At 42.7% G+C, this 12,693-nt stretch overlaps 1 protein-coding gene across 4 annotated transcripts in view; it reads right to left on the bottom strand.

Moving 5' to 3' along the window:
• Positions 1–12,693, bottom strand: part of ADCY7 (adenylate cyclase 7) — an 82,088-nt gene that overhangs the window by 46,873 nt on the left and 22,522 nt on the right. For all 4 annotated transcript variants that reach the window (XM_081870164.1, XM_081870161.1, XM_081870162.1 and 1 more), the window contains exons 2-3: positions 1,525–2,096; positions 191–397 (exon numbers count right to left, since the gene is read on the bottom strand). In XM_081870164.1, coding sequence (XP_081726290.1) covers positions 191–397; positions 1,525–1,695 — 378 coding nt within the window. In that variant the 5' untranslated portion in view covers positions 1,696–2,096. The remainder of the gene's footprint in view (positions 1–190; positions 398–1,524; positions 2,097–12,693) is intronic.

The raw sequence follows: 12,693 nt of genomic DNA, 5'->3' as shown, positions 1-12,693 counted from the left end.
CAGAGATACATTTCTCAGCACCCTTAACGAACTACAGTTTCCAGGACTCTTTGGGGAGAATGTGCTTTAAAGATATGGGGTGCATGCAGCCCAAGATTTTGGAGGGAGCCTGATAAGGAACCCTATTCAATGCCATGAGCAGCTTGGAGGAAGGAGAAGATGACAGATCAATAGATAAAAATTAAAATACCTGTTCCCATGCAGCAAGTTGAGGAGTCTTCCCTGCGGCAAAAATGGAGACATATCCTATGGCCAGCAAGCAGATCCAAATCACAACAGCAAACAATTTCAGCCGACACCAAAAGAAGTATTCAAAGTAAACCAGAAGATACATGACTATGAAAATTATGAGTGCTGTGCCAACTGTAATAAGGTAGGCAAGATGATCTCCCGGTGGCTGATAAAAAATAAAACAAAGGTCACCAAAACACACACCACAGACTGTATGCATGTTCTCATTCTTCCATAGCACAATCTCTCAACAATCTAAACTTTTAAAGGCATCAGAACTTCATAAACTAAAGCACACTAGCAACACAAGAAGCTCCCTTTGTCTGACCTGGTATATCTGATCATCTACCCTAGAAGCAGAGAACCCTCTCTGTATGTTGTTGGGACTACAATTCCCATCATTCCTGGGAAGGAATTCGTTTCAGTTCGAGACTATGAAATTTGAACTTTCCAAAACAATATGCGAACCAAAACATAGTTATCCTCCGAAATCCATACTTATCCAAATTCTGTGATGCAGTTATCCAGCCAACCAGTGTTTACAAATATATGTATATATAATGGGAAAGCATGAGAAAATGAAGTCATCAGTGCAAATAATGTACAAAACTGCACTATTTTATAGAAAATTGCTTTCAGAAATGTGTACTTTAGTCAAAATTGCATATAAAAGTGTGTCTATGAGGGAATAGTACACATTTAAATGCTGCTGAATTTTCATATGGATTTTTTTTAATTGAAAAATTGCAAATTGCTTCAAAATGTGGAGAACTGAATTGAATATTGAAAAAATGAGAAACTGGGAGATCCTTCCATTTCTGCTTTGCAACTTTTAAACTGGAAATCCCACTGGCTCTGTTAGTGCAGCTCAGAACCAGGCCTGACACTATCCCCCACTGCTAGGATAAAAGTATAACTCCTACTGCAGCAACAAAACCTCACATTGTATAAATACTTCAAGTATTCACAACTTGGTATTCACAAGCAATCCCCGCTGATAGTATTGTATCCTGGTAACAATTAGATTTAAGCCCGGTATTGGACTCTAAAGCTCCTTAGAAATGTGCAGCACCTTAGCAAATCCTCCCTCTCCCCCTGTGTACTGATCTTAGTTTTTCTAGGTGTTTTTGGCTGCTACGAATGAATGCACACTGACCTGAACTAGCACAACTGGAAAATGAAGCAGCTGGTGCCCCTCTTGCTACAGATCCCTTTTATAACCTAGAGCAAATTACTTTGGGACTTCATTCCAGAGCCCAAAGAGCAAGAACAGAGGCATCTATATCTACTCACATGCTGGGTGAGGAGAACAATGATGAGGGTCGCACAATAGGCAATGACGATGAAGAGCAGGAAGAAGAGGAGGGGATGCTGTTGGCTTGAGTAGCGGTACTTCTCGTACAAAGGGTCTGTTATCTTGCAGCCTTCATTCTCGTTGAAGAAGTATTTGCCTTTTGCTGGCATCTTAATTCTGGCTGGGCCACGGTGGTGCCTCTCCCCCTCGCGATAGGCAGGGCAGGTCTGTGCTGCTCCAAGTAGCCACCTCCAGTCAAGTAGCTGCTGGGTCTGCCTTGTTTGGCCACATCAGCAGACTCGCGCTCTGCACTCGCATCTCTTCTTATAAGCATTAAGTCCTCCAGATCTCAGCATAAATTGGAAGAGAAGCACCCTCCTCCTCCTCCACTCCCAAGCCATGTGCTACTCATCAACAGTTCCACACATGGTGTCCACACCCCCCCTTCTTCTTCCAGACTTGATTGCTATTTGTATTGCGGATGGGAGGCTGCTTCTATTTCGCCGTGTTCATTCAAACATCTTGCACAAGCTGTGAGTTATTCCCTCAGATTACTGCTTTGTGGGGCAAACTGCAGAGGAAAGACAGAGAGAGATAGGGTTTTGTGCATTTTAAAAAATGTTTCAGTATAGCAGGTGCGTCTTTGTCTAAGAAGAGTGCATGTTCCTCATCCCCAATAAAGTAAATATTATTTAACAACAAGGGCAAAATACACACACCTTTTCTCCTCTCAGGATGAGTGAGTCACAACAATGATCCCTTTAAACATGATGCTCATTTTATGGTAACAAAATACTGTAACATTGTTGTCAGCGAATGATTATTACTCAACCGTTTTTCTCCCGCAATATTCAGTATTGTAGTCCTTTTCATTCATCCTGCCATTATCCACCCCCACCCGCTCCAAGTACATTGTTAAAAGGTTCGTGGGAAATATTAGAGCAGCCTTGTATATAACAAGTCACCCAGTAGTCACAGGCAACCAGCAATTCCATGCAGGCAGGGGATTAAGGACACAAGAAGAGCCCAACTGGATCAGACCAGTGGCCCATCTAGTCCAGCATCCTGTTCTCACAGTGGCCAACCAGATGTCCATGGGAAACCCGTAAGCAGGACCTGAGCACAAGAGCCCTCTCCCCTCCTGTGGTTTCCAGCAACTGGTATTCAGAGGAAAGATGGACCAAGGCAAGTAGGTAAGTAGGTAAGCAAGTAGGTAAGTGGAGGAAGAAACTGATCATTCCATCCCTCCTCCACTTGGTGACCATGCTGGCCAAGGAGGAAGGATCAACCATGACAAGCAAATTGGTGGAAGAGGAATGTCCTCCACCAATTTGCTTGACTGAAGGCAAATATTTTCACTAGCCGACTTAAGAAGCTTCTAGCCTGCATGCCCATGCGAGCTGTGGAACATGCTTCTTTTCTTCCTCTGAAGCCAAAATGAAGAAGGGGGAAAACTTTGTGGTGAGTTCCAAGGCTGTATTAGAGATGTCACCTGGTTAAAGAAATTTTGGCTGGTGAATGTGGTTTTAAGTCTATCCATTAATGTCTCTCTGTGTGTTGAAACAATAGTTTCGAATCAATGAAATAATTATTTTGGATGGTGTGTCATAGCAGACATAATCAACAAAAAGGCATTTATCCTGTGTTCAAGAGAGGGGAGGATGCCTCTTCTGAGAAGGGGCTTTCCATTTGCAGTTTTTCTAGTGTGCTGTTTTTAAGTATTAGTATTTGATAGAGAAAACTAATATGCATTTTAACTAAACTTAAATAATCGTTGAAGCCCTAGAAAGTACATTTATTTTGTTCTGACTTTTCTATACTGTCCAGCCAACTGTGTCCTCACAACAGTTCACAATTTCATACTTTAACCATCTAGTTCTGTACTAGAAATTTAGGGGATGGGCGGACTCTCTTCTATGGGATTAGCATTTAGTTCTAGGGCCCAATTCAAAGTACCCATGTTAGTGTTTATAGCCCTAAATGAATCAGACTGCAAATACTTGAAAAACCACCTCCTTCCCTACAGATGTCCTCAGGTGCTAAGACTGCTAGAGGGGGCCCTCTTGCTAGTTCCTCTACCCTCAGAGGTCAGATGACGGCAGCCTGGGAGGGGGCATTCTCTGGTGGCCCCAAAGTTGTGGAATTCTCTCCTCACAAAGGCTGGTCTGGTACCTTCATTATACAAATTTCAGCGAATACAGAAAACACACTTCTTGACCCTGGCTTTTGAAATAAATAATAATAATAATTTTATTATTTATACCCCGTCCATCTGGCTGAGCTGCCCCAGCTACTCTGGGTGGCTTCCAACACATATAAAAACATAATAAAACATCAAACATTAAAAACTTCCCAATACAGGGACACATCCGAGATATTTAGGACCCACCTCATTTATGTGATTGCAGGTTGATTTAAGCAGTTTCTAACATTGTGTTTTAATTGGTGTAATCAACCCTGGAACCTTAGAGTAAAGCCTGGGTAATTAATAGTAATAATAATGAGACATCTGAGAGGATATTTCTAGTATTATTTCCATTTACATAGTGAGCGAACTGAGGTTTTCCTAAAGTTAACCCGCAGTTTGTAACAAACCATCGCTGTACACAAAAGAGAGAGGCTGGTCCACTGGGTCTTACTCCCAAGAAAGCATACACATGTGCATGTAGCCTACAGCACATTAAAATATTGAACCCAGTTCCTAGTCCACTAACAGTATTCTACTCCGATTGTAATTCTCTCCAGAATTAACATACATGTGCAGTTGACTCACAAGCCTAAAACCAGGATGGGTGGGGTTTCCCCCCCCCCACAGCTGTACCAGACATGAATAGCCAGACTTAAAAAAGCCCAAAATATAAAACCTGAAGCTGACGGATGCAAACACTGGGAGCAAAATTACTTCCATGGCAACAGCAGCATTACATGAACAATGGACAATGAACAAATTACGGTTATCTAGTAATAACCAATGGCTTTCAAAAGTGGGTCAATATATGAAATCCAGTATCAGGAAAGACTTCCTATAGGAAGTAAGTGAACTATAGGGAGGGGGCAAGGGAAAAAAGAGGGCTAAGCATGGCTTGGGAAGAACTTGAGGACTTGGTATTGGAACTGCAGCTGCTTTGGTACAAAACATCCATCTCCATGGCACCCCTTGGCTCCAATTCAATAGGAAGAGAGCCTCAGAAGAAAACGGGTAAGCAAAACCAGATGTAGGCCAGTTATCTGCCAGTGATAAAATGGTTACTTAAAATATACAGGAGTACATAATGAGTCCTGCTGATGTTAGCAATGGTACCCAACAGGGCAAGTCCTAAAGGCTGAACCAATTGTTTTGAGGTTTAACTGGAAACAAAAGATCTTGGTCAGGACCCAGAAACCTAGTCTATGTGCACACAAAGATTTGGATAGTGGGGGTTTTGGCTCCCTCTTCCTCTCTGAATAATGAACTCTCATCCAGAAGTGCCCTTCAGATGTGGCTGGATTTCAACTCTCATCGCCCCTACCTAGAATGGTCAATGGTGTGTGATGGGAGCCCTGTTCCCCCTCCCAGAATGGTTTAACAATCCATCCCTCCTTCACAGGGAACTCTGAGAACTGTAGATCTGTGAAGGCAATAAGGGTCCCTTAAAAACTCTCAGCACCCTTAGTAGACTACAGCTTCTTTGGGGGAAGCCATGACTGCCTAAAGCGGTATCACAGCGCTTTTCAAAGTGGGATGGTGTGGATGCGGCCATACACCCTGGATGTGTGTGGGGTCTAGGCATTAATCCTGGCATGTCTGGAGAGAGGAGTCCCACACATGCATGTGTCTACTTCCTCCTCTCAGACAAATGAAGCTGTTGCAGGCAGAAGCACTTCCTGCTGTTCGGAGCTTCTTGACCTCAGACTATAGGAGCCCACACAACAGCTATTTATAACGAAGCAAGGATGAAGCAGCCTGTACAGGGAGGGAGTTACCCGACTTGGTGAAATGTTTTGACATTTGATTAAAGCAAAGCCTTACTGACCTTCAGCAATAAAAAAAGCCTTGATCTTCTTACAATGCCTTGTTTTTAGTTACCCAAAGGCTCATTTATCAACACTAAATTGAAAAGATGAAAGTAAGAGGCCTCCTTTGCCTCCGTCTCTGGGAAATAGCCTCCTCTGACCCCCTTCACTCTTGACTCTTGCACCTGGGCACTCAAATAAGCAGTCCTACAATAGGCAAGGACAGATAATTAAACAGACTGATTTCATACTTGAAAACAGGGGTGGGGAACCTTTTTTGGGCCCTGGTGGGAGAGATCTTTATCTTCTTCCCATCAGGCGAATGACAAGTGGGTGGTCCTACCCATCTGTCACAGTTGGCCAGTTGGGTGCAGGGGGAGACAGTGACCAAGCAGGATTGAACTCCTACCCATCAGCTGAGCTTCTCAAGGGAAGTCTCAGAGGCGGAGTTCACACATTACAGTAAACCATGATTAGCAAGCTTACCATGAGAACCAGTGAGGTGGGTGTAGCGGTTGGGAGCACTGGACTAGGACCTGGGAGCCCAGGGTTCAAGTCCCCACTCTAAGCTGCATCACAAGGCAGCTGTGTGAGAGTAAGATGGAAAACGGAAGAAGCACATGCACTACCTTGAGCTTACTGGAGAAGACGTGAGATGTAAACGCAGTAAACAAATAATAAAGTGAAGAAGGAGCAGGCTGCCATGAAACTTGGCTTAGTGTAACACCTGAACCAAGGCTGTGGTTTTGAGTTTCTCCCTAATGAGCCATTACCAGAAAGAACAAACCTTGGACTCAGGGATGTACTTTTTCTTAACCCAAGGGACAAAACCCTCAGTAAAACCAATCAATCGATTTTCTTGCAATTAAATATACAACTATTCTTGCACCACAGGGAGCTGTCATATTTCAGTAAGCCACTGGCCTTCTCAAGACAATTCGCCCCCACATGCCTCGTATATTTGTCAGACAAAATACAATACTCCACAAGTTTTAATTTGATTTCCAGCCCACATTTGAATCCATTTATCACACCAAATATTTTCCCCGATCAACATAACCAGCTTCTACATGACTCACGCTGAATTTGACCCTCTGTGGCCCTCTTACATAACCCTTGCAGAGTGCCCCCTTGCGGAATCACCTGTTTGTCACACACAGAACCTGTATCTTCAACACCAGGAAAAAAACTTTGACTCAGTTTAAAACACAAGGCACATAAGGACACAAGACGAGCTCTGCAGCATCAGGCCAAAAGCCCATCTAGTCCAGCATTCTATTCTCACAGAGGCCAAGCAGATGCCCCAATGGGAAGCAGATGCCCCAATGGGACGCTCACAAGCAACAATGCTTTCCTCACTGTGATTCCCAGCAACTGGTATTCAGAGGCACAGTGCTTCCGATAGTCAAGGTTGAACACAGCTATTGTGGCTAGAAGCCACTGTCAGCCTTATCCTCCATCCAAGTTGGTGGCCAGCGCTACCTCTTGTAGGAGTGAGTTCCACAGTTTAAATATGGAACTTCATCAGGGTCTTGGACAAGAACTTTTCCCTTTGCAAGTGCCCAGTGACTGCTTTAGGCACAGCTGGCTTTTGACTACAAGGCCCTGGAACCCACAAAAAACACAGAATCTCTCCTGATCCAATAAGGAAGCACTGAATGAAGAAGCAGATTTTCGTTTACACATTGGGCACATACAGGAAATATGCAAAGATTGCTATGGGATGTTGAGGACTAAAAATAAATAAATGAAGTGTTGGTGCAGACACAGTAGCAGAGAAAAGCCAATCCAAATTTAACTGAAAGTAAAACAAAGAAAAGGAATTGTACTTTGCTAAGTTTAATCGTTCTCAGAAAAGCAGAAGCTAACAGCTCATCTTTGCAGTCTATGGAGTAGACAGCAGGTCATCACACTTTATGCCTTTTTGTATTCTTCAAATGCACTGTTGGTTTTCACATGACTGGCAAAGCAGCAGTTCTACTTGTTTATAGGCAAATGTTAATGCTGACCATAAAATTCTCATAAGAAGAGATCAAAAGGAAACATATCAGTCAAATTAAGAGATCCACAAATACATGATCTTCCTTCAGTTTTTTGGCTAGCCATGAAATTTACTGTGAAGAATGTATGTACGTATTTGTATAAAATATCCTTTTTGTTCAATCAGCTGAAAATCTCAGAAATTAAATACTGGACAGGTTTGCTCTAAAGCTAATCCACGGTTTGTTAAACAAGCCATGAGTTACCCCACAAACAAACCGTGGCTTGTTTCTCCAAAATTTCTAGTTCATTTTTCAACTACTGGTTACCTAGAACCTTTTCAGCTCTGTGAATGTCTGGTGTGGGATGGCTAAGCAAGCCATGGTTGAAGATGAGTGCTGGGTTTGTATGTAACGCAAAACCATAGCTAAAGAAAACCAAGGTCTGTAAGCAGTAAACAAACCATAGTTAAACTGATGGGCAGGATTCACAAATAACACCAAGCCATGGTTTAAAACCATGGATTTGTTTTGTGCATGAATCTCAGTATTATATCACCATAAAGGGTTGTGTTTAGTTTTAATGGACTGGGGATACCCACCCGCATTCCCAGGTAGGACAGGGAGAGGAAAAGATGTGTAACGACTATAGAAAAATTAACCCCAGATGATGATTCTCCATGCAACATTTCACATTCTCTGCTACTTTACTGGTAACCGGTAACTTTGGGAATTCATAATCACATACCTAACTACAAATTAGAGATATGTTGTTATTGTTGCTTAGTCGTTTAGTTGTGTCCGACTCTTGTCTTCCACTGCCTCCTGCAACTTGGTCAAACTCATGCTGGTAGCTTCGAGAACACTATCCAACCATCTCGTCCTCTGTCGTCCCCTTCTCCTTGTGCCCTCCATCTTTCCCAACATCAGGGTCTTTTCCAGGGAGTCTTCTCTTCTCATGAAGTGGCCAAAGTATTGGAGCCTCAGCTTCAGGATCTGTACTTCCAGTGAGCACTCAGGGCTGATTTCCTTCAGAATAGATAGGTTCTATCTATGGAACTCTCAAGAGTCTCCTCCAGCACCATAATTCAAAAGCATCAATTCTTCGGCAATCAGCCTTCTTTATGGTCCATTAGAGATATATTACAAATTAGAGATATATTTGCACACCAAAAAGCAAGCACAAAAAACAAAAAAACCAGAGAGCACACAACTAAATGTGTTATATATTTCATAAGGGTTTGACTCATACAGCTTATTGCTGTCAAGACACCCAAGCATGGAGGAAGCAGGAAGAGGCAGTATCCATCAGTGTCGTGGCAGAGTGCAGCTCACAGGTTCAAATGGCCCAGGAACCATTCTATCTCCAAAGCAGCATGCTTCTGATGACCCTTGCTGGGAACTGCAGGTAGGGAGAGCGCTGTTGCATTCATGTCCTGCTTGTAGGCTTCCCACAGGCATCTGTTTGGCCACTGTGAGAACAGGATGCTAGACTAGATGGGCCTTTGGCCTGATCCAGCAGGGCTCTTCTTATGATTCTTGTAATCACTGGCCATTGTTGGCCTGCAATGACCCGGGGAGTACCCCATCAAAAACCAAACTATCAAGGTTCTATCGATCTACACGCAGCCAAGGTTGTTGGACGTAAGCTTCGCACCTCAAACGGAAAACTGTTCAACCTACTAACTTCACAATTTGTTCCAGGCAAGAACATTACTTTCATAACAACGATTTTCATAAGCAAGCTAGCCCCAGGGTGCACTGAAGGCTATCGGACCAGTGTGGGAGTCAAATATAATTTGTGCCTTTCCAAGCTTAAGATACACAATTTGTTCATGATCACCAGGTTCCTCATTATGCCCCATGGATAGATTTTTTTTCCCTCCAGCCAAAGCTAACTTGCAACTGATCTTAACAACTGTTCAAATCAATAACCCCAATTATCCCTTTTAAGTTTCCAGTGACCTATTTTAAAATTCTACTTCTTTGCAAACAGTGTCCTCAAAAGTGAGGTAGCCTTTCATTACCTCTCATATTCTAGAATACAGGAAGCATATAAGGATACCAAAAAGCTTATTGTACAATGAAGGAGAAAAGTTGCCCCCTGAAAATTAGCCGCTGAATCAAGATGTTTAACAACACAGGCAAGTGACATGTCAGGCGGCTGCACGGGGCTACATTAGGGACTGCCAATCCTGAGGGATGTAATTTTCCCCCAGTAATCTGCAACACAGAGAAATATAATGTAAGGAAATTACACAAACTGGTGTCAAGCCAGTTAAGAAGCATATAAATTAATAAACTATAATAATAACAACAACAGCTGGCACCCCCTGAAATTGCTTACATGCTTTTCCTTGCCCATCTATGAGAAAGAGGACTTTAACTTGGGGGGGGGGTCTGAAAGGGGCCAGGCTTTCACAGCACATAAACACCCTCCCAACACTGCCTCTGAGGTTCCTGACTTTAACCAGCATGCTATTGTGAGGAGGAACCTTTTGCACATTCTGCCCCGGGTGCTAAAATGATTTAAGATTGCCATCTTCCTATAAGATTATATCTGTTAGCTGACACCAGGTCAATACTTGCTGAATGTTCAGCAAACACTGGCTTATTTGCTTTAAACACTAGCATCTGGGGGCATTTATAGCAGATCTACCTTAATATGGTTGACGGATAAGAGATCTGAGGACTCCTTTTATGGAACAGAAGTTTAGAAAGCCTCCCCTTTTTAGACATAGCTGAAAGAGATGTGGAAGTTTCTGTGAACTCAAGCAAAACAGAAACAGCAAGCAGTTTGATGCTTGCTGACAGGGTGCTCCTCTGTCCCATTACCCCACCCTCACAAGAAACATTTCTCCCTGAAAGTACTATCGCCAGCAAGTCTGTATGCCCAACACTCACCCTGCAAGTTAAATTCCACTATCCCACATATTGTATATTTATGACATTGTTTATTCCACCCTTACTCAATCAGGGCAGCGGACATAGTTCCTCTCCCCCACCCTGCCCCTCACAACCAGGTCAGGCCAAGAGACACATCACCCAGTGAATATCATGGCTGTGGGCATTTGAGCCTGTGTTGCCCCAGGTCAAATGAGCCAGTTTAGTGTAGTGGTTAAGAGTGGTTGGACTAGGACCTGGGATTCCAGAGTTCAAATCTCCACTCAGCCATGAAGCTCACTTGCTGACTAGTAAATGCCTCTCAGCCAACCTCTACCTCACAGGGTTGCTGTGGGGATTAAATAAGGCAGGGCATAACCATGTACACAACTCTGAGCTCCTTGGATGGGGTATAAATGCAACATAAATGATAACACTCCTGATAGTCCCTGCCACAGCCCCACTATGTGTTAGGGAAAGGCACTGTCGCCTTTAACCTTCTTTCCCTAGCTGTAAAATGGGGACAGCAGTAATCTCCTTTACCGGATTGCTTTGATTCCCCTCCCCTCAAATGATAAGGACCCAAAGTGTTTTGCAGAATCGAAATGTTGTGCAGCTGAAAAAGGTAGCAGCTATAAATGGTACCAACGCACTGTGACAGAAGGGCGGTTAGGGGTGGGGAAGCAATATAAAAAGGGCCCATGCTTTCAAAGCAACTTTCCGACTTCAAAAAGCACACAAACCCCTCCTGCACACAGCAATAACCACAGGCATCTATTTCCGTGGCAACAGTTTACCCACCCAATTTCATTCTGACTGGAGAACAGTTGACAAGTCTCACGACAAAGGCCCACACCCACTAGCTGCTACAGCCAGAGGTTGGTTTTTTCCATACTCACCAAAACCATTTACAGAGAACTGATGGCGCTCACATTCTGCCAAAATTAGATAATGCGTATGTGTACAGTAGGAACAGCCAGGCACAAAAATGCATTCATTTTTATTAATGCTGCTATCCTGTGTAGAATTACCTGAGAGTACATTCCATTAAACATAATGGAACTAACCTCCAGGTAAATATGCATAAGATGAGATTTCACATTAAAACTTGGCCGAATAAGTGGTGGGGATTGGGAGTTTATAATAGGCCCCTGATTTAACTTTCACCTTTCCATATGTCCATTTAATACAGCTTTCGACAAAATAAAGATTTTTTTTTTACCCACTCCTCTGGTTGTCTACGTAAAATTAAACTGTAATGAATCTCCCGTCCTGTGGCTTTCAAACAGGTGTTCCTGGAATCACCTGAATCCCTTGGAAGCTGAATGAGGTTTCCTTGGAAAATAGGCATTGCCAAGCTTGCTTGATATTAACTTCCCTGTCATTAGGAGCATTAAGTTGTATATGCTTGTTATCTGACTGGAACAAAGGAGTTTGGTGCTTCATTAGAAAGGAATTAAGGGAAGAATTGCTCAAAGTTCCTTATTGGTCAAGCCAACCAGCCAGTTGTAGTCATGACTCTTTCACTGGAAATCAAATTTTGGGGTGCTAAAAGGAAGCTCTGTTTCTTGCTAAAAGCGACTAATCAGTATGTGGAACAAACAGTTGCAACCTTTGCAGGAAACCTGCTATATGTAGAGGAAAGTATGTGGCTACAGTAATACTGCTGCAAATTGCCCTGGAGATTTGAAAATCTGAGAAATGCACCTTGATACAAGCTTATAATGTTTTGCACTGCATAAGTAATGCTTGTTATTTTAAGAATGTGTTTTAAAATGCTTTAATATATGCTTTTAATTTTATTAAATCCAATGAATGGTTTCGCTAATTATCAATTTTAAATAGCGAGTATTGTTCTGTTTTTAAAGGTAAGTCCTTGTAATTGCTGCCATCTGGTTTAAATTTCGTAACTTTGCTTTGTGCTGCTGTGGTCTAAGCAATAATGTGATAAAAGTTAATTTAACTCTTCCATTAGGAAAATTGATGGCAAATTGCTCAGAAAAGCCAGGAAATAGCTGAAAATAAAGCTCCTTGTGTTTTCTGAACTGAGGCAGCTGAGACGAAGATATGCCCCCTGTGGATGACGCAATCTAAAGAAACAAACAACCAAAAGTAACACAAGCAGATTGCAGGACAGCAACTGGAAGGATGGAGAAAGCAAGAAAGTGCTATTTTTGAGCACCTAACAACAGGAAGATTGGCCTTGTATATTTGTATAAGGCAGCTATTTATTGATCTAGCTCAGGATTTCCCAAACTTGGGTCTCCAGCTGTTTTTGGACTACAACTTACATCATCCCCAGCTAGCAAGGCC

Source organism: Podarcis erhardii, assembly GCF_964252035.2.
Source record: "Podarcis erhardii genome assembly, chromosome: 7".
NCBI classification, from domain to species: domain Eukaryota; kingdom Metazoa; phylum Chordata; class Lepidosauria; order Squamata; family Lacertidae; genus Podarcis; species Podarcis erhardii.
Note: the sequence above shows the minus strand (reverse complement) of the source record. Positions and strands in the feature narration are given on the sequence as shown.